Genomic DNA, 24,603 nt, shown 5'->3' on the forward strand with positions numbered 1-24,603 from the left:
GCCCCATCCTCATCCTGTCTAAAGCTTAAAAGCCTGCATCTATGTCAGTAAAATAGCCTCCATCACCAGGGGAAAGTAGACTAACCTTTCTCCGTGTTTCCTTCACCCATACTCTTTCCAGTGCTGCTTCCGCTCTGGATGGCGCCTACAATACCATCCATGTACGGCGCACCACTCCATTTCTGGTGCGTGAGGACATCAACGCCAAGCTCCTTCTCGCGGGACTGGATGAGACGGACGTAGGCGAGCATTCCGTCATCCTTGAAGGCGCGGGAGAGCTCAGCCGTGATGGTGGCGCCGCTGTGGATGCCGGCAAGGGAAATCAATTGAAGGACAAAACTAGGTTTGTTAGCCTTTTTGCGGTAGTTCAAAACAGAGAAAGCGGGGCCTACCCATGCTGTGCGAGGTCCCAGATGAATGACTTGAGTGATGTCTCATCGAAACCTTGTCCCATCCAGTTAAATGACGGGCTCAGGTTGTACACGAGTTTCTTGCCGGGGTGCGCGGCTCGTACTTCTCCTGCGAGTGTGGCGGCTTTTTCGACATTTGGATCGCCAGTCTCAACCCAGAGAAGATCAGCGTAAGGGCCAAATTCCTTCGCGCGCTTGGTGGCAGCTGGGAAACCTGCGCGGTAGTGGTAGAAGCCTTCTCTGGTGCGGGGGATGTCGCATGACCAGACGACAGGAGTCTTAGTGTAGTCATTGGCCAAAGCGCGACGGCGGGAAATTGATAGATCCGGGTGTTCTTTGACGTGCTTCTTGTATGCATCGCGTGCGGTTTGAGGCGCGCCCTCGGCCTCGAGATGAGCATCGACAGCTATGAGAAGTTAGTGGATATATCTTTAAGGGAGATTAGAATTGCATACCTTCATCAAGGGTCACGAGCTTATGCTTCTTGACCCAGTCCAACTCATAGGCGTCAATCTCTGAAGGAGCGGCGCCTTCCCTTTCCATGGCCTGCAAAGTCTCTGCAAGAGGCTCAGACTCCTCAGTGACTCCGAGGATGAATTCGTGGTCTCTGACATCAATGGCGCTGCTGAGCAGTTTACCACTCTCAGAGTCGGTCCGAGCGATAACGAGGTTCTCAACACCCATCATATCCCACTGGAAACGTGTCGCAACGAGCCGATTGATATGCTCTCCCATCGGGACTAGGACTTTACCCGCTAGATGGCCGCACTTCTTTCCGCCATGAAGCTGATCCTCGAAGTGCACAGCGGCAGCGCCATTTTCAGCAAAGAGCTTCGCCAGTTTTAGCACCGCAGTCAGGCCACCGTGTCTAGCAGAAACGTTAACAGAAGTTGTCAAAAGATTGGGTAATCGAGCTTACCCTGTGTCACCATCTGCAATAATCGGTCGCATGTAGTCAACGTAGGGAGTAGACTTTCGTTGTTCCGGCGTGAGCTTTCGTCGCGCGTCCCAATTCTTCCGATCGTGCAATTGCTGAGCTTTGAACAGTCTCTCAACTTGGTTTGGTACGGTGTTGTATGGGTAGTCTCCGAAGTCCGGAGAGACCTCGTTGGTGGTAGTCAACGCCGAAGAGCAAGCCCATCCAGAAATATACAGAACTTCCTGGTTGGGAGCCTGCTGTGTCATCTGGATCGGGTCAATTGCACCCACTATGGAGCTCAATTAGTATATGTAAACACGGTCTAAGACGGAAAGCAAAACATACTCGTGTGAACAGGCTTGTTTTCCGCAGCTCTTTCATTCAACAAATTGAAGAGCTTCCGAGCCATCAACGAACTGGGATACGATTGTTGCAAAGAGCCCCGTTTGCTGACCACATCGGCGGCTGAGTACGGCCGCTTGATGCCCTCGAAGCGGGGAGAATTCCACCACGCCTCGACATCTTTGATCTGTTGTTCATACAGCGCATCCTCTGCAGCTCCAGCTTTATCGGCGGTCGACAGAAGTTGGTAGGAATCGCCGGGCAGCGTTGAGGAGACCGGAGGCTGGACGGGCGGCAGCGATGACGGCGACATCCGAAGGTAACCGCATGTGAAAGGGCGCAGAGCGAGACGAGAGGGACCGCCTGCGGTCGCTGAGACGGGAGGAATCCGACGTGGAAGTCGACGAGGCACTGATCGCAGCATCGTTCAGAGATGAGTAATTTGGATAACGCAGAAACCCCTGATGGGCAGAAAGGAAGGTCCGTGACGGAGTGAAGGGAGGAGCAGTTATTATGGCTCGGCGGTAGCCCGACCTCGGTCTGGGACTCTGGGGTTGCCGTTTCCCCGCGGCTCGCTTGTACAAGGATAACCAAGGAATCGGAATGCTGAGTAACTATTCCTTGTCATTAATAGAGCTTGTTCGATGTCCGGCCCGAGAATAAAACGCCGATTCACGTTAAACATCCGAAAACCGGCCGTCGTTTACAAATCGCAGCAGATCGGCCTCTGATGGTCTTTACTGAACACGAATCAAGCAGTGATCGAGGCTTTATTAATTCACGCTGAAACAAAATTTGACCGATCCCCAAGATCCATTGGTTATTATTAGCATCTGGAAGTCTGCCAGATTACGCTCTACCAATTACACCTAGCTAATTACACTCCTCCTGACTAGACAGGCCCTCCATGACTTACGTATCCTATCAAATAGTATACCCTCATAATGCCACATTTTCTCCGCTCACAAGACACCGGTAGGCTGTTCCTGCTGCTGGATCTCGACCACGTTGCCATCCGGATCGGCAACCATCAGAAGGAAAGGTATTCCAATAATACCCTGAGCATCCATGAGCTTCTGCTTGGCAGCATGATGCACGCCCGCGTACTCGCCAATACCAAATGCGTTGTTAACCGGGCCCGTGAAGGTGTTTATGGGTTCTCCGTAGCGTTTCAGGATCTCAACACCCTTACTCTCCAAGTAGTCCTGTGTCTTGACGATATCCGGAACGATAAGGCCGACGTGTCCGAAAGTGTTTGTGCGCTTTGTGGATGCCACGAGGGTGTCATCAGTCACATTGAACTGGACGAGTTCGAGGAGACCGGCGAGGTTGTTCTTTGCGAGGTTCAACTCAGCACCTGTTTGGTACCCCGTTCCATTTCGACCGCCCTGGGAATGGCCCAGGTAAGTGACGCTATACTCTGCGGTGAGTTGGACGTGGAACAAGTGGCGCATGCCGAGAACATCGACGTAGAAGTGTTCCATGTTGGTGAGGTTGTTGGTAAGGAGACCGAAATGGTTGATGAAGTAGCCCAGTGTTTCTGGAGGGGCTGGGCCATCCGTGCCAACGGTGAAAACGCCATCATCAGTACTGTTGTCTGGCTCGCAGGCTGTAGCCCATTGAACGGCCATTGATAGGGCCAAAAGGAGTTTTGGTGCGAGCATTCTGAAGGATAATGGGACCGAGAATGAAAATATCGGTTTTCTTTTGCAAGAGACCGTGCTAGTTGTGTTGTTGGGTCATGGTGACTATTCAAGTGCTTTTATACCTTGACCGAACAGTGAGGCGTATTGCGACCTCAGCCTCGAACTTGCCGCTTGACATCCTCCATGATCAAAACGTGTTGATCTCCGAAGCTATTAGAATGCAATCTGCCCAGTACAGCAATGGAGGCCGTGAAAACTTACCGGTCCAGCACAGCTGTTGTTTAGCGGCGCGAAATTGAACCCCGTTCGGCTAGTTCCAATAAGCTTACGCCCACCACCAACCAATCACCATGTTAGCAGGGAAGCTGTGTATACAAAGCCTTCAAAAAGAGGTTTACGTCCAGGGAAACAACCCAATTTGGGAATCATTTGACGCGAAATCGAGGCCGTGGCTCCTTTGGTCCCCCAGGCCTCGATATGCCGGATCCGTACTGTCATTCTCAAGCGTTGGTATTTCCCCAAGTCGCCGAACGTTACTTTACGAGCGTTAGGGCTATCGAGCCTCGGCGCTATTATTGGCTTTCAAGTACCTAGTGGCCTCGGAGGAATAACCGTCCACTAAAGGTTCTTCGAGAGTTGTTAAAATTTGCGCTTCAGTTGGTGTGAGAAGTCTGGTACCATTGCCATGTTGCAACTTATTATTTCTCGTTCCATTTTCTGGACGTTCTTCCTCACGAGCTATGTCAACTTCCCAACAATATCGAAGTGCTTGTGGATTACTCACGAAATATTTAGATCATCAAAAATCGACAGTTTTGTGGCCGCTCTATGATAGGTCGCCGATGTTCGTTATCATGACCCAATAACTACGGTATGTACCGAGCTAGGGGTTGAATAATCCGACTCGCAGCGGACTTCGCGCACTATATTTAAGAACTCGTGTGAGCCTTAAAGTAAAGAGTAAGATACTACCCTAACTCTTCGACCATGACTTTTGGTTTCGGGTTTCTGAATAATGTGCACCGCATGGCGTTATGCCGGCAATTCATATACGGGACCGAAGGAGTTCAAATTACAACGAGGTTAGAAGAAGACATTCGAAGTTTACAGGGCAGCCCGCGCGAGTCAGAGCTATGGAGAAGTGATCCATGGCAGGGCCACCGTGGAGTCAATTACACAATACGTACAGACGTCGTCGGCGTCAATTGGCGAAACGGTTGGGTCGTCATATGCCCCGTGCTCAGCGCTAGGGCTAGCTTGAATGTTCTGGAACTCCACCTCCCATTATCAAGGTCGGCTTTCTGGCAGAGGATGAACGGAGACCTATGTTGGTTGGGTCTGTCCTCAATGTCGAGGCATCACGATAGGAAAGTCATTACCAGGCTCGATATACTTAGCCAACACCGAACCATTATTATGCGGTACTCACTCCGATGAATCGTAAGCCAGAGCAGCGTCTCCCAGAATACTGCGTACAGAATATGGACGTACCCCGAGCCGGCACTAACCATATTCAGCTCACTGAGTCAGGGGCGGGGTGATTGTCGATTTCACCAAATTTCGTGGCAAGTGTCGATGCCATCACAAACTCCTGGGGTTTAAAGTTGCTCTTTTCTGGTCAAGGCCGAAAGGTTGAGAGCCGTGAAGCATTGGCCAGTAGGCTGGGCTTGTGGAAAGAAAGATAATGCTTCCAGACTGATTTTCTGTTTGGCTCGGATAAGCGTGCATCAACATTGCATGGGAGCAATGTTTGGCCCAAAGCTTTATGTTCTTTTAACACCAATTCCTTCACCCAGAAGTAGGAAGGACGGACAGATAAAGAACCCGGGATATCGAATCATCGCGCAGGACGAGCTCGCGTTTACAGGGATCTTATAACACCACCACGTCAGCAACCTCGGTAGCGGACCCCGCAGGATCTGGTTTCTGTCAGCTTACGGTTGAAAGTAGAGATCCCAACTTGTCCGCAATCCCTGTTTAGTTTCCGCGCCCGGGGTCCGCCCTTAGGTGCATTAGGTCCGCGGCAAATCTCGATTGGCTCATCTGCAGTACGACAAGGCACAACGATGAAAGGCTGCTCATCGAGCAAGCTTAACCCTAATCTGTTTCGACTTTCGAGGATACTCTTGATCACAAAGGCCGTGCCATGCCAATTCCTTCCGGGTATCTAATAGAAGATGGCCGGACCGGAGATTTTGAGGAATGAGGGGTTCTTTGTCCCGAGGAGGGGTAGTAGTGAGATCGGCCACAATGTTGGTGGATAACGAGTGGACCCGGCGTTCTCGAAATGTTCTCACCTCCAACCATCCACGTTGGCAGGCACCACAACTTGACCGGGCTCAACCTTCAACGGCTTTCGGCGGGCCTACTGCCGCACGCATTCCAGGATCCCACCCCGTTCTACCCCTTTGGTCGCCGAAATGTGAAAGAAACAGTGGATCAGCACTGCCAACGTGCGACCCGGGTATCATGCACGGGCGATATACCCGCCGCTCCCTTGGGAACGGCTTTATTAATACATGATGAGACCCATTTTCTCCTGGATCTTCAGATCATTGCAATCGTCAGACCAAACCACCGTTCTTGCACTCTAGGCACCCGCGGAGTCCGCATCCTCCCTTAGAAACCATTATGTGTGGGCTTACAGCAGTTCTTTGTCTCAATGGAGGCGCTTGCGAAAATAATATCGATCCACAGGCCTTAGACTGTCAGATGGATGAGAGTCTGGAGCTGGTCAAACACCGTGGTCCCGATGCAAGAGGCAAATGGTTCAGCCCTGACCGTCGCGTAGGTTAGTGGTTCCCACGAAAGAACCATATCAAAATCTAACTTTACTCGTCTACATGGATAGGTCTTGGACACGCCCGTTTCTCGATCATCGATCTCAGCCCTGCCGGTAATCAGCCTTTTCATGACAAGGACGAAACTGTACACGCAGTTGTCAACGGCGAACTATACGACCACGAAAAGTATCGAGAGGAGCTTGCCGGCGAGTATGATTTCAAGAGCAACAGTGACTGTGAAATTGTGACTGCTCTATACAGTCACTATGGTATCTCCTTTCTTTCGAAACTGCGTGGAGAATTTGCTCTCGTCCTTTGGGACGCAAAAAGGAAGTTGCTTTTAGCCGCTCGTGATCGCTATGGGATCAAGTCTCTCTACTATACGGTGGTCAACAACAAATTGCTGGTGGCAACCGAGATGAAGTCTTTCATGCCCTTTGGTTGGCAGCCGGAATGGTCCGTTGAGAATCTTCTTCGAAAGGGCTGGCTGTGGGATACGCAAATGTACTTCAAAGGGGTACACCGGGTAAGTTTTCATGGCAGGGATGCTTTCGTCGATACCATCCTAACTTACTATTATAGCTCGACCCCGGGCAGTATTTGATTAGTAGGAACTATAACACCCCAGAAATAGGAACATACTGGGATTTGAGCTACCCTGACAAAGTGAGTTGCTTTAAGCGCACGCGAACCTACGCGTCTACTTATATGGAAATAGACAACACCCTGTCCCCACACAGAAGAAGAAATAATTCTCAAACTCAGAGAGCTTTTGTTGGAATCGGTGAAGCTGCGTCTCCGTGCTGATGTGGAGGTCGGGATATACCTCAGTGGTGGTTTAGACTCGTCAGCCATTGCGGGAATGACTGCACACCTTATCAAGCGAGGTGAACTTTTAGGAAACGACTCAAGTGGCGACATCTCAAAAATGAGCTGTTATACAATTCGGTTTGGGAAGGAGACCGGAGTAGATGAGTCAGGTACGAACGGATTTCTCTATCTCTTGGGGAAATTGTCTAACTTGACGAAGATATCGCACAGCGGACAGCAGATTGGATCGGCGTCGACCTGCATCCAGTGACAATGGATGAACAAGAACTTGCCAGCAGGTTTGAGGATACTGTTTGGTTTACTGAGACACCAATCCCTGATGTCAATGGAATGGGCCGAGTTGCAGTAGGAGAATTAGCTCATTCCCACGGCAAAAAGGTGATCCTCACAGGTAAGTAAACAACCAAAGCTTGTCATTGGCCTGAAACGCATTGCTGATGGGAGTAGGTGAGGGCTCGGATGAACACTTTGGGGGCTATCCTGATATGTTGTCCAAGCTCTTCCTTGAGCCCGATCTTTCATATCCACCACCCCCTTTTGAGATGCCTGGAAGCTCTGAACTATTCGAAGTAGGGAGGGAGGCCATACCACCACCATATCCATCACCTGCTTCAACAAAGCGAATGCTTAATAACTCATCGGTATTTCCTCGCGTCAACTCATTTTACAACCTGCCATTTGCCCCTTGGACGGCGAAGTACGCAATAAACGACGATCTGGAAACAGCATTTGCAGAACATTTTGGAGCGCAGACCCTTGCCAATATCTCAGAGAAATGGCACCCTTTGCATTCAGCAAGCTACCAGTGGATCAAGTCCATTATGGTGAATTACATTCTCCGATACATCGGCGACGGCGCTGATATGGTCCATCAAATTGAAACGAGGCCTCCATTCTTAGACCATCATGTCACAGAGTTTGCGAACCAAATCCCCCCGAGTTTGAAAATTCGATATGACCCTGTCAACAAGGTTCTGCGTGAGAAATACATTCTTCGTGAGGCCATGAAACCATTCGTTACCGAAGAGATCATGAACCGTACAAAACGAGCATACTTGGGACCTTCAGCCTATAAAGATGACGGCCCTTTATGCCAGGCTGTGCGAAAGTTAGTCACAGAGGAGAACGTCAAGAGGCTAGGGTTTGTGGACTGGGATCAAGTACAGGATCACGTCACTAAAGGCTTCCGCGATGGCGATCAGAAGTGTTTCCGAAGCTCACTCTTTGTCGCTCAGCTGGTGGTCCTGTCACAAAGATTCGGCGTTAAAACAGCAACAGACCTTCCATAGGGCTGGACGCCAGAGGATTGCCAAAATACCGAGCCAAGGCCAAGAACCGAAACAAGAGTGAATTGTGATCATTTACGCATTGCTGGCCATGACCATTGGAATACATTTCAGCTCGGCGTGGTGGGCATATGACCAGACCGCCGGAAGTCTGCAAGTTTGTCCCACTTCCAACCGTAAATGCCTTGTCCCTGGTGACCCGAATAGGAAGTATAGAAATAGAACTTACCTTAAAGTCTCCGTGGAAGCATCTGGATCCGATAATCGGAATTCTGACGTAAACAGAATGGCATAGCATCGCACAATCACCTTATTGACAGCCGCAGTCACGTCACAATTAAGCTTCAGTTGCAGAATGTATACACTCGCCTGGTGCCACTGGCCGCCGTGGCCGGGACTTGGAGCCCGAGAAGCCAGTTCTCATTTGACACTAAAAAGTCCCTCGATAGCGTGGGGTGGGACTGGGGTTTCTCGTCTCGCGTGGCGACAAGGATACCTTCACCTAGTTAGCACCACGTGGTTATACACACGAGAGGAGCCATGTTGATCAGTGGACTCCCACAAATTGTCCTGTCGTGTGCTTCACTTCCTGGCGAAAGCGAACACCAGAAGAGCCAAAGCATATCGCTACCAAAAGAAACTATGTAGGCTCCGATGATCTTGCCCCTGGTAGGTAGCCCCTACCATATCGCCTCAGAGCAGAACCCCTATCAAGCCAACATCTTCCAAGGGGCAAAGTCAAATCGGCATCCAACTGATCACCATGAAAGATTTTCCCAGATCTCGTGAGAGTGCAGCCTTAAGGCGTGCTTCCGATTGGAAAGAATACAGCCTAGCCCTCCAGCTTCTTTCTACCTCATCTAGCAACGGGGTGCGTTTCTCTGGGAATCATTTGTTGCAGGGGCTTGATATGACACTGTTGAGGCTGAACCTGGCGGTTGACGGTGTCGATTTGTCGAAGAGGCCAAGGAGTTTGGTATTCTTGGTTACAAGGACCATTTCACCCTGTACGTGTCAAAGGGTTGCGAGGAGACTCGCTGCAAGCAGTTAGTCTTGATGGAAGGTCAAAGGCCAAGCTTTCACCTCTCGTTTACTCTGGCGTGTAAATGTATTGATAGGTCAATGACAGCTGCCAAAAACAACAATTTACTGCCACAGAGTACCTAGTTTAACAGCACAACCAGTCACATAGTTTGTTTGTCTTCTTTTTCTACTAAATACACATCAAAGTGCAGGGAAAAGGCATCTACGGGTCTATAGCCAGTTCCTCTACAACGACGACGGTGCTCGTCCCTGGCTAGTGCCCTCGCCGGAGTCCGCGCGTTTCAACTTCCCACGGACTTTCCCTCGGGAATCTCAATGATGTCCTCGATCACCGCCCATCTGACCCAGTCATAGATGAACACGATAGAAACTAGCCTAGACAGCGCCACCTCTTCCAGTGACTAGCAAAGGAGTCATGGAGTGTTACAGTAAATATGCTTGCTGTTATCCATCACAATTCTAAGATGGCTCAACTCCGAACCCATGCACCTCCAGCGTGTTTCAGGCTTTCAGCTCCTCCGTGGTGTTACACCGTGGGGGGTGTTTGTAAGACTCGAGATAGTGCCAGTCCTTGATTTCTGGCTCGAACTGGGTAAAATGGCAGGCTCGTAGCCAAGGTTTGCTTTTTGCAGCGTACCGAGTGGGAGAGTGTCACGGGGTTGCTGCCAGCCAGCAGAGCAATGCTCCAGCTCCCGTTTCCTCGTCATCTACATCTCCGTTGCGCCCAGTGGCGTTCTCCATCCTATCAGCATCGACGCAGATCGAAGATTCTTTGCGTCCGCTTAGTGTGAAATCCGATTTTTCTGATCATGCTGCTTTCTGGGAACAGCCCCTGCTCCAGACCCGGAGTTGAGGCGGAAAAACGGCAACCAGTAGAGCAGGTCGGACGTGCACTTGCCTCGCCCCCTCATTGTTATTTTGGATCCGTCGTTTACGTGACTAAACCTTGCATGAAGAACACATAGCTAGATGGCCATCTGGCTCATCGACCCTGGCTCGTTTAGGTCCCAATGAAATTCTGGCATTAATCCAAGCTACACCATAGGCCTTTTAATGCTGTTGCATCGGCACATCCGCGATTCGCGACTTGCTCCAAGTCTCCGCATTCTGCTGGCCTAGTGCCGACTCTTATCAAAGCGATGACGGTTTCTCCTCACGCCTCGGGAAATTTGGCGCATTATTCGACTTTATCTTTTTCTCCCCCATGTATCATCCCTATCTACCCTTTGGCACCGACTTCTAATTGACGGCCTTATCTGCAGCCTCCTACATTACCTCGAAGAGGCCCCATCAGACCCCTCCTAAACACCCTCGCAGATCATTATCAGAATTGCTGTTTCCCTTCGCGTCTACTTACTATACAAGTCATCGTTTCCACGAGCGCCACCGTGCTGTTTTCGTTCGTTCCATAATTTATAATCTCCAGCCGGCTTCTTCTTCATCGCTTGCGGTGTCTCCAAATATATAATTTCTCCTGTTGGCATGGAAAAGATTAGGATTCCCTCGCCGTCCGCCATTCTAGACCCCATCCCCGCCGCTTCTCCCGCTGGACGTTCCACAGCTTCCGTCTCCACTCAGAATGCAGCGCCTGTGCAGACCGCTACAACGGTGACAACTAACAAGCCTAAACAGTCAAAGAGCCGTAATGGTACGGTATTGTCGATTCTTTACAATCACCCAGCACTAGAAATAACATGAAAGGGATGAATAGAGAAAAGAAAGGCACAATGATCCATTAGTGCGCAGTGCGCTGACCTTCTTCCTGTCATTAACATCCAGGTTGTATCACCTGCAAGGCGAAGCGACTGAAGTGCGACGAGTCGAAACCAACATGCCTCCAGTGCAAGAAACGCAATGTGGAATGTGGAGGATACAAAAAGGACTTCAAATGGCGCTCGTTTGGGGAAAGTAATGTCCCTGGAAGAAGCACCGGCCCAAAAGTAAAGAAAGGTTCATATTCAACACCGGAAAACTATTTGGAAATCGGCTGATAAGCATTCCTTTTTGTCATACAGGAAGTCCGTCGCCGCCGGCTCGCAATGCGGCGTTACATAGCCGGAGGATGAGTGAGAGCCAACTTCTTGGAATGGATGGTGTTGGCCCCTCTCGTTCTCAGCGGAGCGCACCAAGAGATATATCTTCTAGACGATCAAGTCACTCGCCGGCGAAGATAGATCTGGGGCTTTCACTAGATCAGATTCTAGGGTATTCAGGTTCAGGAAGTTTTAGTGATGACCTCTTTGCATCGTCATTTGCGGAGATGACACCTTCAGAACAGTCGCCCTGGTTGTCAAATCTTCTTTCTCCAGGCCCTAGCCATGACGGTAGTATCACCCAGAGTTTGCTAGAAGGATCTCAGGGAAACGATGAATTCAGCTTCGAAGCCCTCCTAGAAGGAGATGGTGACGACATCGAGGAGATTATACGGCAGCCTGACCGAGGCGCGAGAATCAGGAACCTCAGTTTTCCAGCGCAGTATGATTCCCAACATACTGAACCGAGTATCATGCCTTCGGGACTGCTTGGCGAGCCAGCCTTTACTCTAGCAAATCCAGAAATGCTCGTCCTGCATTTTGATAGGTCTACTTGTGGAATTCTGTCCGTCAAAGATGGCGTCCATGAGAACCCATGGCGCACTTTAGTTTGGCCACTGGCTAAGGATACCCCAGCTCTGTATCATGCAGTATTTGCGCTGGCTGCTTTCCATGCTAGCAAAGACAACCCATCGTTGAGAGTTCACGGAGTGGATCACATGAGAAAGAGTATTACATGCATGGTGCGAGACATACAAAGTATGAGGACAGACGCTGCTTTAGCTACAAGCCTCGCTCTTGCTTTTGCTGATACCTGGGACCAACACACTCGTTCTTGCATACAGCATCTCCGTGGAGCAAAGGCATTGGTTTCCCAAGTTGTGGCACTCGGGATGCAGGGCGGACTTCAAGGGAACGATCTCAGAAGAGTACGTTTCTTGTATAACACCTGGCTATACATGGATGTCATTGCCCGCCTGACTTCTCGTGAAGAACACGGAGAGGAAGAGATGGAAGTTCCTTCGTTCCCACTTTCAGAGAATACAGTGCATGAAATTGATCCTTTGATGGGATGTGCTGCAACGCTCTTCCCACTCATTAAACAAGTTGCCCGATTGATCCAACGTGTCCGCAAAACTGAGTCGAACTCTATATCCCTCATTTCCCAGGCCATTGAACTCAAGCAATTAGTGGAGCGATGGGAACCACCAGATTGGTTTGAGCCCCCAGAGGATCCTACTTCCGAAGTCCAACATAGTATCCAGACCGCCCATGCTTATCGCTGGGCCACTCTGTTGTATCTTCATCAAGCTGTCCCTGAGATGCCCTCAGAACCAACCTCGGAACTGGCTAAACGAGTTTTGATTCTTCTAGCCACGGTACCACCTAGCTCGCGCACAACTATAATCCAGATGTTTCCGCTTCTGGTAGCTGGATGTGAGGCTGAACAGGAGGAGGACCGGGGTTGGGTTCTTAATCGATGGAGCGCAATTCAGTCCCGGCTGATGTTGGGATCTATTGATCGATGCATCGAAGTCGTCCGTGAAGTTTGGGCTCGCCGAGATGCGAGTCGAGCTAAAAAGCAGGAGCAACAACAACAACAGCAGCGGAACCCGAGGGCTAGCCGCTCTCGTAGCACTGCAGGACAACCTACAGGAAATAATAGAGTATTCTACACCGGCCAAGCTTCTTCACATCGAAGCTCTGCGCTGTCACCTTTGGAGAACATAGAGTTCGAGAAAACGGTACGGGGAAGGTCCCACTGGGTGCATGTAATGCAAGAATGGAATTGGGAAGGTAAATCTTTGTATGCCTTTTGAAATTCTAATTTTGTAGGCTAACACATGTTTAGTATTCCTAGGTTAAGTATTGAAGCGCGCTCTTTCACCGTGTACACTCATTTGTTCCGATTCGGGGTGTCGACGCCATTATGGCTTTCATCATTATGGCTCCTCTGGCTTGTTCGAGAGCTGGGGCGTTCGCCATTCTGGGGCCCTCCGGCTGATGGACGTCCTGTCTTCGCTTCTCGTCGAACGGGGCTCTTTTCGTCTTTTTCCAAGTACATTCGGAGAGAGTCCAGGTATGGCTCTAGGTCGCGCGTTATGGACACTGTCGACATTCTTTGTTGTTATATGGCCTGGGCTTAGTGGATGTAAACGCACTATGGGGGTTTTTGGAGTTGGTCGTGTGCTTCTTTGGGTTTAATAACGAAGTCTACGGTTTAATCCCTAATGAATTAGCATATTGCTCTTGGCCGGCTTTGATTGATGTCACTTGCTGTTCGGACTGGCTGACGGGCTACGTACGGCACAGCTATTGATGGGCCTGGATAGATTTTCCGGGTAGTACTTGGGCTAGCGACTTGCTTACTGGTGCATGGGACGACGGCGGTCGGTCTGGGGTCTCTGGGGTTCGAATGGCATTCAATGGAGTCGCAGAGAAACTACTATTGCGGGGTTGTCCTAGCTGCGACAAGATGATGCGGTCTCGTCCGAACGGGGACTCCTCAATAGAGTTGAAGTCTTTCAAGAACCGTCAGTTCCGCCTTGGAAGTTGAGGGGGCGTTGCGCAGGGTTGATAATTTTGGAGATCTGCATTGGGCGAGGGAACTTAGAGTGGGCGTTGTTTCTTTGGACTGGGAGTGTTGGTTCAGAAGCGATATTTGTAGGAACGAGAAGCGGGAGAGAACCGGGGGAGGGAAAAGTACCGTGTATTTAAGACTGCGTCCAGACGCCAAAAGTCCTACATCACACATCGTACGATCACGGGTACCATGGGGATGGACGGCGCATCTCGCCTTCTACCAGTTAAAGACGAAATAATGCCTTTGGTCAGTTACTCCTTGGGAATGGCTGCCCCGTAACCAGATTCCATTTGCTGGACTGCGCTTCTCAATAGAGAGAATCTACTACGTATGTTCTTGCCACACCCGTAATCATGCCCATAGCCAGTCAACGGCGTGGAATAACACCACGAGTACTCCAACAGCTGCCGGACCATTAATTAGCACAATTAAATTCCCTGCTGGATCTGAAGGGGAAAGGATGTGGCCGGCAACCCCTCATACAGCCCAGGGAGATGGGATGGAAACCCTAACCCAGATGGGTAAAAAGATCCAGCGCTGCTGCTGTCAAGCACAACCCCGCATCAGTCGCGATAGAGGGAGTGTCCTGTCGGAACAAGAAGCTTCTTTATCGGATAACTACTCTGTACATTGGATCAGACTCTGGGGTCTGACGCAAGCGGGCAGGCAGTCCTTTTCCCTCCCCGCCAAGATGGTCTCTCTCCTCTATCAGGAGCTTGGAGCTTGGACTCGTAGCCCCCCTCACGGTTTGACCATCCCCTCACTTCTTCCTGGTAGTTGGAGATAGAGACCTCTGAGCTCTATGTTGTCCGATCCGGTCCAATGATGCTCTTCGTGCTGGTCGAGAGAGAGAGCATCTTGACTGCCGTGGTGTCCTACTCCAGAAGGTGAATCCGAAATGTTTGCAGCGCCGTATCTAGCGGTTAATGATCCTGGGATTTGCAATGGGAGGATGGACCAGCCGAGTGAAATATAAATCTCTTGCTTCGTACCGCTATCTCAAATGTAGCTGAGCTGGTCATTCTACTCTCTGTATCACCACTACTACCGCTAGCTAGTACTACATAACCGCATCGACGCGTCTTCTATCGCAAGCAAAATGCCGACTCCTATGGTTTACCATGCCAGAGCGCAATCAAATTTCAAGCCTCCTCTCATTGCGAACGATAACGCCTTTCTGGGCGATGTTGACTCGAGGTATCATCTGCCTGTCAAGTTTCCATTTTTCCCATAGATAGGACGGCTGCTAACCGCGTCAGCGACTCATACAACCCGGGCAAGCCTATCTCCGCTGGCTTCTACCGTCTCGAAAAAGGAACTCCGCTTGCCTACGAGTACACTTACGACGAAATGAAAATTATCCTCGAGGGCGAGTACGAGATCTCAGACGAGACAGGACAAAAAGTGAGGGCACTGCCGGGCGATGTGTTCCACTTCCCCAAGGGATCGAAGATCACCTTTTCGACGCCCTCGTATGGGTTGGCATTTTTCGTAAGTGAACGCCAAAAGGAGGGCCATGGAGCCTCGGTTTTGGGACTCGAGAGTGGAGTGCTGACATGTGGTTTCTGTACACACAGACTGGACAGCGCGAGAGAGGGAAACTCTAAGCTCAGAGCGGCTGGAGTATGACATCAGAGTTTGCCTGCGGTGGGTTGTGTTGAGTGCGATCTGGGCTCGGATCCATGGTTCAAGGTTTGTGCTGGTGCTCGGGTCCGCTCTCGTATCCTGGATGAAGGAACGAGGGGAAGGGGAGGTCAGTTCCAAGTAAACAAAGGAGAGCAAGCCCAACAATGCAATGAAATGGACTAGCTATTGTCCTCAACAATCCGAGATATATCCTCGCATTCAGCGCGGCACATCGTGGTTCTCGTAGATAATCCTCCGTAGTGCTGTCCACCATCTGCTCCACCTGTGGCTGAGCACCGCGATCAAGATTTCAGATGGATCGCCCGCCCACAAATAACCAGCGATCGTCTTGTTTGTTTTTCGTGACAGAATCCTGCGGGCGGCTAGCGGGATGACTCGCAGCAGGACTGAGGCCAGGACCGATCTTGGACGGAGCAGAGGGATCGGAGCAAGGGAGTTGCTGGGGAAACAATCCAGGCACACGCCATGGAGGGGCAGCAAGGTTGGCAGCAGCCAGCGATCATCGGGCTGGAAGCGAGCAGGAAGGCCAAATGGGGAGCTGTGGCTGGCTGGTGGTCAGGTATCCAGAGCATCTGGGCCTAAATGAACTGGATGGAATTGTGGGCTCAGCTTCAGCTCAGCTCCGTCATATTCTAGTTCTTAAGATTCATATTCCCAGGCGTGCTTTCCCCTCATCGGCTTCGGTCACCTTGCGCTCACCCCTCGCGTCGAGGAAACAACCAAAATAACCACCGCCCTTGTTTGTGCTCAACCTTGCAACCTGTTTTTCCCAGACAAAGACATTCTTGCTCTTGCATCCCCGTCGCACTGCGAAACAGCGAAACAGCGAAACCAGGCTGCGTCACGCATCCTCACATTGCTTTTTCTGTTTGACGGTTTTCTTTTTCTCGCTCCGTCTCGTTGGGATCTCGATTAATTTTTCTTCCCTCGTGTCAATCGCATCTGGTTTCTTTAAATAGCGACTTGGGCCCCTCTTCCAGTCTCGCTGCTTGCGCCTGACGTGTGGATTGTGTCGGCGAAGAATCGCAGCCTCGACACGGTGTTCTCCTAACGTCGCCAATTGCTAGTTCACGAACTTCATGCGATAATGACGCTCGACTTCGACTCCAAAGATCGCTCTGGCTTTCGTCTTCCTCATCCTCCTCCGCTCTTGCACACCCGCTCCGGAAATGAGGCTTACGATCGCCCCTCAACTCCCCGCGAAGATGGATTCACCAGTCCTATCCAGACACCGCAGGGAAGCCCAAGCAAGAATCGTATGCCTCCTGGTGCTTTCGATCTCCCGAATGTTTTCGATAAGGCGTTGAAACTGCAGCCCTCTTCTCCGACTAAAAATACCCATAACCATTTCAACCATCCTATGTTTTCCAAGTCCAACCAAAGTGGCGAGTCGCTCAACGAGAGTGTTATTCGCCCAGCGAGCCCAACCCGCAAATCCAACAAGGAAAATACTCCTCCAAATTCAGGGCGCCTAGGGAAGGAACTTGGGCCCAATCCAGCTGCTGCGGCGATCTCTCGTCAAGAACAATACCAGTCAAAGGACCTGGAAAGCGTTCAAAGGCGCCAGGTACCAATGCGGGGTTTGACTCCAGAGGAACTGGAAAAGCTCCAGGATCCTCGGGTTAAACGACTAGTCAATGTGACCCAACTGTGTAAGTTCAGACACAATCGCCACAGTAGTGTTGCTTCTAACAGTGCTAGATTTCCTCGATCACTACTTTGATCTGCTCAGCTACGTTCACAACCGCCAAACCCGCCATTCTCAGTTTCGTGCCGCGAATCCTGAACCCCCCGCAACTCCGGTGGAAGATTACGAGCCCGCCCTTTCGAAATATTTGGGTCGGGAGCGGGCCCACCTCCGCAAGCGCCGTACCAGACTTAGACAGGGTGATTTCCAGATTTTGACACAAGTTGGTCAGGGTGGGTACGGACAGGTATATCTGGCATCGAAGAAGGACACAAAAGAGGTGTGCGCCCTGAAAGTCATGAGCAAGAAGTTACTGTTCAAGTTGGACGAAATTCGACACATTCTCACTGAGCGCGACATATTGACAGCGGCCAAGAGCGATTGGCTCGTGAAACTACTGTATGCTTTCCAAGATGACACTCAAATCTACCTTGCGATGGAATTTGTGCCGGGAGGCGATTTCCGAACGCTGCTAAACAACACTGGCGTGTTGCACAACCGACACGCCCGATTCTATGTCGCCGAAATGTTCTGCTGCATCGATGCGCTGCACGCACTCGGATATATCCATCGCGATCTGAAGCCAGAAAACTTCCTCATTGACTCGAGCGGACATGTTAAATTGACAGATTTCGGACTTGCAGCGGGAATGTTAAATCCCGGCAAGATTGAATCAATGCGAGTGAAATTAGAGGAAGTGGGCAACACCCCAGTGCCATTTGGCCGCCCGATGGAACAGCGTACGATGGCCGAGCGTCGTCAAGGCTATCGCAGCCTGCGGGAACGCCAGGTAAACTATGCAAAGTCCATCGTGGGATCGCCCGACTACATGGCACCCGAAGTGCTGAAAGGTGAGGAATACGATTTCACCGTCGACTACTGGAGTTTGGGATGTATGCTTTTTGAGGCCTTGGCGGGTTACCCACCATTTGCTGGTGCAACAGTGGATGAAACCTGGCAGAACCTCAAGAACTGGAAGAAGGTGCTCCGGAAGCCGGTGTATGAGGATCCGAACTACTTCTTATCGAAACGAACATGGGACTTGATCACCAAATTGGTGGCATCAAAAGATTACCGATTCAAGAACATTCACGAAATTCATCAACACGAGTACTTCCACGAAGTTGATTTCACTCACCTGCGTGAGCAGCGCCCGCCATTTGTGCCCGAGCTGGATTCGGAAACGGACGCTGGCTACTTCGACGACTTTACCAACGAGGCCGACATGGCTAAATACAAGGAAGTGCACGATAAGCAGCGCGCGTTGGAGGAAATGGCAGAACGTGACGACAAAATGAACAAGGGATTGTTTGTAGGATTCACATTCAGGTTCGTAAACCCCTCTTCTCCGCCAACGCACTAAGCTAACTAGCAACAGACATCGCAAGCCGAACATTGATGGGACTGGCCGTCTTTCTCCTCGCAAGCCCATTGCGACGGATGGAACCTTTGGCACCATGTTTTAAGTCCGGTTGTATGCACATTCGTTCTTCTTTATGTTTGTTCCTCACGAGCTGGATCTCGGGCGACCATTGTTTGAGTAAGCGAGTATCAGTTTAATGCACTGCCGGTACGGTTTGAATGGAGTTGAGTTGTATGATACATAGATGGTATCGTAGATGATAATACAATCACAATTTCTATACCTCTTCCATCCCAATACCCTAGTAGAGACCTCGACATCCCCTTGGCCCATAGGACATTCACTCATTCGCCTGTCTAACCATCTTTAAAATCGCACTCTCCTGGTCCCCAACAACCGCCTGCCCATTCGTCCAGTCCACCGTAACAGGCCTCACAAACCGCCCATTATCCTCCTTGAACTTCTTCAGCGCATCCTCGGCATCTCTAGCGCCCTGCACAATCTCCGAAACCGCATACGTCGGACCACCCGCTTTGCCGCCCGAGCTCGGATCCCCCGTAGCGTACTCAAGGATATTGCGCAGCTGGTCTGTTGTTGGTGGAGCGGTGGTGACTTCGAGTTGGAATTCGCCTCGGCCAATTGGGGTTGAGGCTTCGCTTGCGGCGGCGGACGCGGCTTTGAGGATGTTGTAGACTTTGCTGGAGGATTGGATGGAGGGGGTGTGAAAGAGAGTTATGGGGTCGAGGGTTTTGGCCTGGTAGACTCAACGTTAGTTTTGTTTTCCTTTGTTTTGCTTTGGACCGGCTAATATGAGTGAGATTGGATTGAGGGTGGGAAAGTAGTTCAGTTGGAGCTTTGAGCTCTTGTAGTTTGGTAGTTGGCCGGGTGTTGGCTCGATAGAAGCCAGGAGAAGGGAGATAACGTACGAATCTGAAAACCATCTTGATATGTATTACCTCCTGGGTCGTAACTTGGTACGTTAGGGGTATTTCGTGGCTAGTAAAGCTGAGAGGTACTGACGAGGTGAAGTCGGGATAGCGCAGCTTGGTGGTGAGGGAGGCTCCGAGTGAGTCAGGTGATTACGTCATATCGGGGAGTACCTTATCACGTGGCACGGTATTTTTCCGGGCGGTTTTAGCTATCAACAACACCATGAAATTAAGCAAGTACACAGCCTGCTTATAACATTGTTGTGGATCGGCTCGGGGTTCTATTCTTTACCTTGTTGGCTTCCTTCATTAGCTCTGAAAAGGTACGAATTCGGGTGCACGGTGGTTAGGCCGTACGGAGAAGCATTATCAACATTGAACCTTGGAACTTGCAGTTTACTACCTAATTAGGCAGACAAAGCATCTTGGGCGAACAAAGATTTTTGTCCCTTCGGACTTGTACCTCTCCAAGATAATCTCTTTGAATTATCAAAGTTGACGAAAAAAAATGGAGTCCTTTACCTAGTTCTACTAGGAGCGTTATGCAGTTTGTTTTGGCCTCTGTATCATCAATGATCCGTGGACCCTGTCGACTGCACACGACAAACCCAGTTGACAGTCATTTCGGTTTCATCCATCAATCCCAGTTTTACAACCCGAAAGTCTCCACGTGGAGGTATATCCCCTGGGCACCCGTGCCCTTATGCACGGCCCGTTCATCGCTAAGATAAAGGACGCTGCGGCGAACTTCGTCTGACAGACTCGGGGGACCGCAGACAACTACGGCGCTCTCACCTTCGGCTTTTTCGAGGCTCGTACGGATTAGTCTAGTCACTGATGGGCGCCCACCGCCCAGCGTCATCTGCTGGGGGGTGAAAGGTCGCTCTTCGTCCTTGGTGGTTGCGGGTCTCTCATTCGTTACGAAAGCAGAATGAGTTGGGATAGCATGTTCGTCAGCTGTTTCCCTCTTGTCGCCGACATTTGACACAAGCGTTGCTTTTGACGGTGTTCGAGCGGACTCCAGTAGACCCTCATTTGCTAGGGCCTGTTTTATCTCCGCCGTACGGGGACCAGTGATGTATACGCTCAGCTCGAGATCTCGGACCACATCTTGTGCATCGCGTCGACAACAGTCCATGTCCTCAAGCATGGATGATAGCTCAGACCTAAACCAACTATAAGACTCAGGTGACCTGATACTCCACACAAAGTGGATATGCCTTGTCACGTCCAGATGTGGCTTGCCGCCTTGCGAAAACCCCTTTTTCCATTGTGCAACGATATCCCGGAGAAGCGGCATCGTAAAGGTAACCCCCATGCCTCCGGCAAAAAGGATCACGCTATCGAATTGTCGAAGGGGGCGGTGTGCTCCATATGGCCCTTCAAGGAATACGGTGCGACGATTCACATTTGTGCCGATAGTGTCTGCCGCTTCGAGCACGTTGTTTCCCACTGCATGTTCCCAGAAACGTTTTGTGGCGCCCGTCTCAGCCCGAATAAGGAATTCGATCTTGCCGTCCTCGGGAATTGAAGCGATGGTGAATGGATGACTTTGTAACGGTGCGATCGAATGGCAAGTAAGGAACATATGTTGACCGGGTCTCCATCGGGCTCCTGGGTCTTGGATGGTAATTCGAGTTACATTGCCGAATAGCGGAGTGAACGATGCATGATGCGTCCAGAGACCCCGTGGCATTCCAGTGGGTTTATGAAACATTGACAGATTGATATAAGCCGTCCAAACATACCGCACCACGCGATCGAAAACAAGAAAACCCAAGGACATCCAAACCGAAGTCCTAACCTTTTCATCTACATGAAGCCAAACCGCCACCGTGAAGCCGATGAACATCAGAAGGTGCTGTAGAACGAAGAATTCATATGCCAGCCGACGAATAGACCACACAGAAGAAATCATAATGAATGTTAGGATGCACCAGGCAGCAAACCCACATTGGGAGTAGTACTCGTTTCTCAGTTGGTGAACGATATAATCATACCTTCCCCAGCTCCGAAACCAGAAGCCCATATGGATCGTCGCGCATAACCAAAAAGTTCGTGCAAGCCATCGATGGAACCAGTTCAGACTCTGGTAGTCCACACCAACTAGAAACCCTATTATGTTCTCTCTACCGGCTAAGATGAACACCAAGGGCATTTGAGCAACTGTGATAAACCCCGTACGATAACCCACCTCCTCCCATTCCCACTGGTTCTGGGTTTTCAGATCGTAGAAGCATGTCGCAGCCGTCGCGAGGAAATGAGCCACAACGATCGACCATTGCAAAACCGGCGCCATATAAAATCTACGACCAAACAGCGTCCATGGTCGTGGAGTTAAGTATCTTGACTCACGGACCACTGCCGTCAAAGTGGCATACGCACGAAAGAAGACTGATTTCGGTTTCGATGGAGTGGTGGATTGGTCTCGGAGTCTAGTATATTTAGCTTGGGTCCTTTGGCTTGAGCATAAGAACTAACCTCTGGAATTCCAGGAAGCGGTTAATCAAGTTGGCGAAAGCTGCGATTGCGATAAAGCAGGCCGGCCAACCCCAGTAGATCTTCTGGAGGAAAAATGGGTTTATCCTGTCCTTGGCCATCTCTGAGCTGTTGCTCGTATCCATATTGACGACGCTTCTATTTGTGCATTTCATCCAAAGGTGAGTGTTGAACTTTGCGTCTCCAGAAGTTGTGTTGGAAGGATGTCCTCCCGATGCTGGGAGAGCGTGCCTTCCATTGTGAATAATCTGCGCACTTTTCCTACGCCAACTTAAACAAAATGATGTAGGCACCGCCTATTCCCATATATCAAAAAGATTCGTATTCATGACTATTATAAGAAGGTTCGAGAATCAAGGCTGACAATGTTAATCGTGGGGTGATGACATTTTATTCTTATCCCCTGGAATGTACATTCCTGCAGGGCTCCAACTGTCAACGTCCAACCCATCATCTTCTCCTTCTCTTTCTCCCTCTCATGACCTACAATTACGAATTCTTCAACTTCCTGTGAAAGCCCAAAAATGGACATGAATACGATGAATCATGAGGAACCTGTGCTGAGCCACTCAGTGGTCTTCACAACTAACATCTCACCTCTATTTTCAAAGGGATGGTCCCCTTCATCCACCGGCTCCTACGCGGGTACCTGCATCTTTCTGATCATCCTCGCCATCCTCGCCCGCTGTCTTGTTGCATTCAAAGCGTACATGGAGCAGCGTTGGATGTACGCACATCTCAAGCGTCGTTACGTGGTCGTCGCAGGCAGGCCCTCCGAAGCTGCCCGCATTGGAACAGATCCAGACGCAAAGATTGGAAAGCTTATTACCGCTGAAGGCGTCGAGGAGTCAGTCAAAGTGGTTTATCGTAATACATACGAGGCTCCTCCCTGGAGATTCAGTGTGGATCTCCCTCGCGCTCTTATTTATCTTTGTATCACAGGGGTTACTTATCTGCTGTATGTCTTGAACTGCTGCTTAGTCGACAACTTATTGACGTTTATATAGCATGTTGGGCATCATGACGACGAACATTGGATACTTCTGCTCTATCCTTGGTGGGTCTTTCCTTGGGGAACTTGTCGTGGGACGGTTCGTTCAGTGGAATGAACAAGGGCATTGAAAATCAGCAATTGGCAATTTAGTATAGCATGTCCTTAGAGACGGGACAATCTAGACTGCAGTGATTCTGGTCCGGATAGAACTCTAAATTTGCCTTTAATTCCATGCACTGTGCTATACGAAGCCCGGGACTATGAATCCGGGCGCTGCACAGCTGTTCATATACATCCATATTTTCTTATAGTTCTTTCCCAGCAGATGCGTGCGGATCTAGTTGTATAACATAAACTATCTAATATTCACTCGCTGCTTTGTAAGATTGGTCATTTAAACCATCTTCTGCTAGTGATCCGTTCGCGCTGCAGCTTGGATGTGTTACCTGCTCCTGACTTGATATTGAGCCATTAAACACTATTTTTCCTCCACAATCCCCCTGACCACGTTCTCCTTTCCACCTCATACTCCCAAAACCATCAAGTATCATGAAATTTCTTCTCTTTCCGGCGCTTCTAGCATCTCTCACTACCGCCCATTTCACCATCAACTACCCTCCCTCCCGCGGCACCGATGAAGAGACCCAATCCGAATTTCCCTGTGGGGGATTCTCTAAATCCTCGAGCCGCACCAAAATCTCTCTCTCCTCACCCAGTTTCCCCATTTCAGTGGATATGGGCCATGACCAAACAGCAGTTCGGTTCCTCCTTGCTGTAGGCTCAGCCCCAGGCACGAATTACAACATTACGCTCAGCAAAACTTTCAGGGTGGAAGGATTAGGTGAATTCTGCGTGCCTAATGTGATTCTCTCCGAGGATATACTCGGATCCAAGCTCGAGGACCAGTTGAATATGACGTTGCAAGTACAAGCAAATGGCCATCCTGACGGGGGCTTGTATGCTGTACGTTTCTATTAGACCCATCTACCCACCAACTTTTACGTGAAGTACAAACTCACTAACATATGACAATGCTGCCATTTTAGTGCGCTGATCTCCAACTAACTACCGAAGCCGTCCCTGGTCCATCCAAGTCCATATGCAAAAATAACACTGGCATTACTGCTGTCCCTTTCACCGGTGCCGCAGCAGACCGCAATGCCAACGTCTCGACTCCAGAGGGAAAGTCACAGGGTGGTGAGGAAATCAAAAATGAGGGTGAGTCGCATGCTCCCTTTTTGACTGGAGGGGCGGTGTTGCAGGCGGTTGCTTGGGGCGTTTTGGGCGTTTCGGTTCTCGGGTCACTGGCCATTTCATAGATGGGAATATTGGATTTCCTTGGAAAGGCTAGTAGTGCAGTTGGCCCAACAATAATACGACCGAGCGTGGGTGATAATTTTAATGAAGGCAACTTTGGTGGAAGATGATCTATTAACTAGTCCATTTATTATGAATCCGAAGTGGTCATTGTCAAATTAAACTTAATGTTATCCCGTCAGTGTCAACTTTTACGAGCCAGTCACTGCAGTTACAAGTGAATTGGGCCACTGTTTCTTATACTTCGTGAGACCCTAACGCCACTTCGGCGATGCTGTGGGTATTGGTA

At 50.2% G+C, this 24,603-nt stretch overlaps 11 protein-coding genes across 11 annotated transcripts; 6 read left to right on the plus strand and 5 right to left on the minus strand.

Annotated features, from left to right (window-relative positions):
• Positions 1-80: 80 nt before the first annotated feature.
• On the minus strand, positions 81-2,095 carry ASPSYDRAFT_60057 (methylisocitrate lyase ICL2; the record flags this gene model as incomplete). Its single annotated transcript, XM_040849791.1, has 5 exons — positions 81-339; positions 393-816; positions 866-1,278; positions 1,330-1,618; positions 1,675-2,095. 5 exons carry the CDS (start codon positions 2,093-2,095, stop codon positions 81-83), a joined length of 1,806 nt encoding a protein of 601 aa, XP_040699689.1.
• Positions 2,096-2,364: 269 nt separating this feature from the next.
• On the minus strand, positions 2,365-3,820 carry ASPSYDRAFT_389897 (VOC family protein). The gene has a single exon (XM_040845811.1). It carries the CDS (start codon positions 3,333-3,335, stop codon positions 2,634-2,636), a length of 702 nt encoding a protein of 233 aa, XP_040699690.1. The 5' UTR covers positions 3,336-3,820; the 3' UTR covers positions 2,365-2,633.
• Positions 3,821-5,948: 2,128 nt separating this feature from the next.
• Positions 5,949-8,220, plus strand: ASPSYDRAFT_33901 (asparagine synthetase B family protein; the record flags this gene model as incomplete). The annotated part of the gene is made up of 6 exons (XM_040845159.1): positions 5,949-6,108; positions 6,169-6,626; positions 6,683-6,766; positions 6,819-7,080; positions 7,131-7,322; positions 7,379-8,220. The coding sequence occupies 6 exons, from the start codon at positions 5,949-5,951 to the stop codon at positions 8,218-8,220; spliced, it is 1,998 nt and encodes a 665-aa protein (XP_040699691.1).
• Positions 8,221-10,743: 2,523 nt separating this feature from the next.
• Positions 10,744-13,114, plus strand: ASPSYDRAFT_60059 (Zn(II)2Cys6 transcription factor; the record flags this gene model as incomplete). The annotated part of the gene is made up of 3 exons (XM_040849792.1): positions 10,744-10,909; positions 11,041-11,211; positions 11,277-13,114. 3 exons carry the CDS (start codon positions 10,744-10,746, stop codon positions 13,112-13,114), a joined length of 2,175 nt encoding a protein of 724 aa, XP_040699692.1.
• Positions 13,115-13,146: 32 nt separating this feature from the next.
• On the minus strand, positions 13,147-14,193 carry ASPSYDRAFT_389181 (uncharacterized protein). Its single transcript, XM_040845808.1, has 3 exons — positions 14,002-14,193; positions 13,840-13,929; positions 13,147-13,289 (listed from the first exon to the last, which is right to left on the minus strand). The coding sequence occupies exons 1-3, from the start codon at positions 14,047-14,049 to the stop codon at positions 13,179-13,181; spliced, it is 249 nt and encodes an 82-aa protein (XP_040699693.1). The 5' UTR covers positions 14,050-14,193; the 3' UTR covers positions 13,147-13,178.
• A 784-nt stretch (positions 14,194-14,977) lies between these two features.
• ASPSYDRAFT_92097 (cupin domain-containing protein) lies at positions 14,978-15,485 on the plus strand (the record flags this gene model as incomplete). Its single annotated transcript, XM_040852602.1, has 3 exons — positions 14,978-15,075; positions 15,138-15,369; positions 15,456-15,485. The coding sequence occupies 3 exons, from the start codon at positions 14,978-14,980 to the stop codon at positions 15,483-15,485; spliced, it is 360 nt and encodes a 119-aa protein (XP_040699694.1).
• Positions 15,486-16,612: 1,127 nt separating this feature from the next.
• Positions 16,613-18,678, plus strand: ASPSYDRAFT_157646 (serine/threonine-protein kinase; the record flags this gene model as incomplete). The annotated part of the gene is made up of 3 exons (XM_040842659.1): positions 16,613-17,177; positions 17,227-18,541; positions 18,591-18,678. The coding sequence occupies 3 exons, from the start codon at positions 16,613-16,615 to the stop codon at positions 18,676-18,678; spliced, it is 1,968 nt and encodes a 655-aa protein (XP_040699695.1).
• A 237-nt stretch (positions 18,679-18,915) lies between these two features.
• On the minus strand, positions 18,916-19,786 carry ASPSYDRAFT_80593 (uncharacterized protein; the record flags this gene model as incomplete). The annotated part of the gene is made up of 3 exons (XM_040851049.1): positions 19,596-19,786; positions 19,502-19,545; positions 18,916-19,329 (listed from the first exon to the last, which is right to left on the minus strand). The coding sequence occupies exons 2-3, from the start codon at positions 19,514-19,516 to the stop codon at positions 18,916-18,918; spliced, it is 429 nt and encodes a 142-aa protein (XP_040699696.1). The 5' UTR covers positions 19,517-19,545; positions 19,596-19,786.
• On the minus strand, positions 19,746-22,045 carry ASPSYDRAFT_48165 (ferric reductase family protein). Its single transcript, XM_040847575.1, has one exon. The coding sequence runs from the start codon at positions 21,801-21,803 to the stop codon at positions 20,154-20,156; it is 1,650 nt and encodes a 549-aa protein (XP_040699697.1). The 5' UTR covers positions 21,804-22,045; the 3' UTR covers positions 19,746-20,153.
• Positions 22,046-22,527: 482 nt separating this feature from the next.
• Positions 22,528-23,125, plus strand: ASPSYDRAFT_92101 (copper transporter family protein; the record flags this gene model as incomplete). The annotated part of the gene is made up of 2 exons (XM_040852603.1): positions 22,528-22,961; positions 23,011-23,125. The coding sequence occupies 2 exons, from the start codon at positions 22,528-22,530 to the stop codon at positions 23,123-23,125; spliced, it is 549 nt and encodes a 182-aa protein (XP_040699698.1).
• Positions 23,126-23,546: 421 nt separating this feature from the next.
• On the plus strand, positions 23,547-24,316 carry ASPSYDRAFT_92102 (putative GPI anchored protein; the record flags this gene model as incomplete). Its single annotated transcript, XM_040852604.1, has 2 exons — positions 23,547-23,960; positions 24,044-24,316. 2 exons carry the CDS (start codon positions 23,547-23,549, stop codon positions 24,314-24,316), a joined length of 687 nt encoding a protein of 228 aa, XP_040699699.1.
• Between the last annotated feature and the right edge of the window lie 287 nt (positions 24,317-24,603).

The sequence above is a fragment of the Aspergillus sydowii genome (assembly GCF_001890705.1).
Source record: "Aspergillus sydowii CBS 593.65 unplaced genomic scaffold ASPSYscaffold_10, whole genome shotgun sequence".
NCBI classification, from domain to species: domain Eukaryota; kingdom Fungi; phylum Ascomycota; class Eurotiomycetes; order Eurotiales; family Aspergillaceae; genus Aspergillus; species Aspergillus sydowii.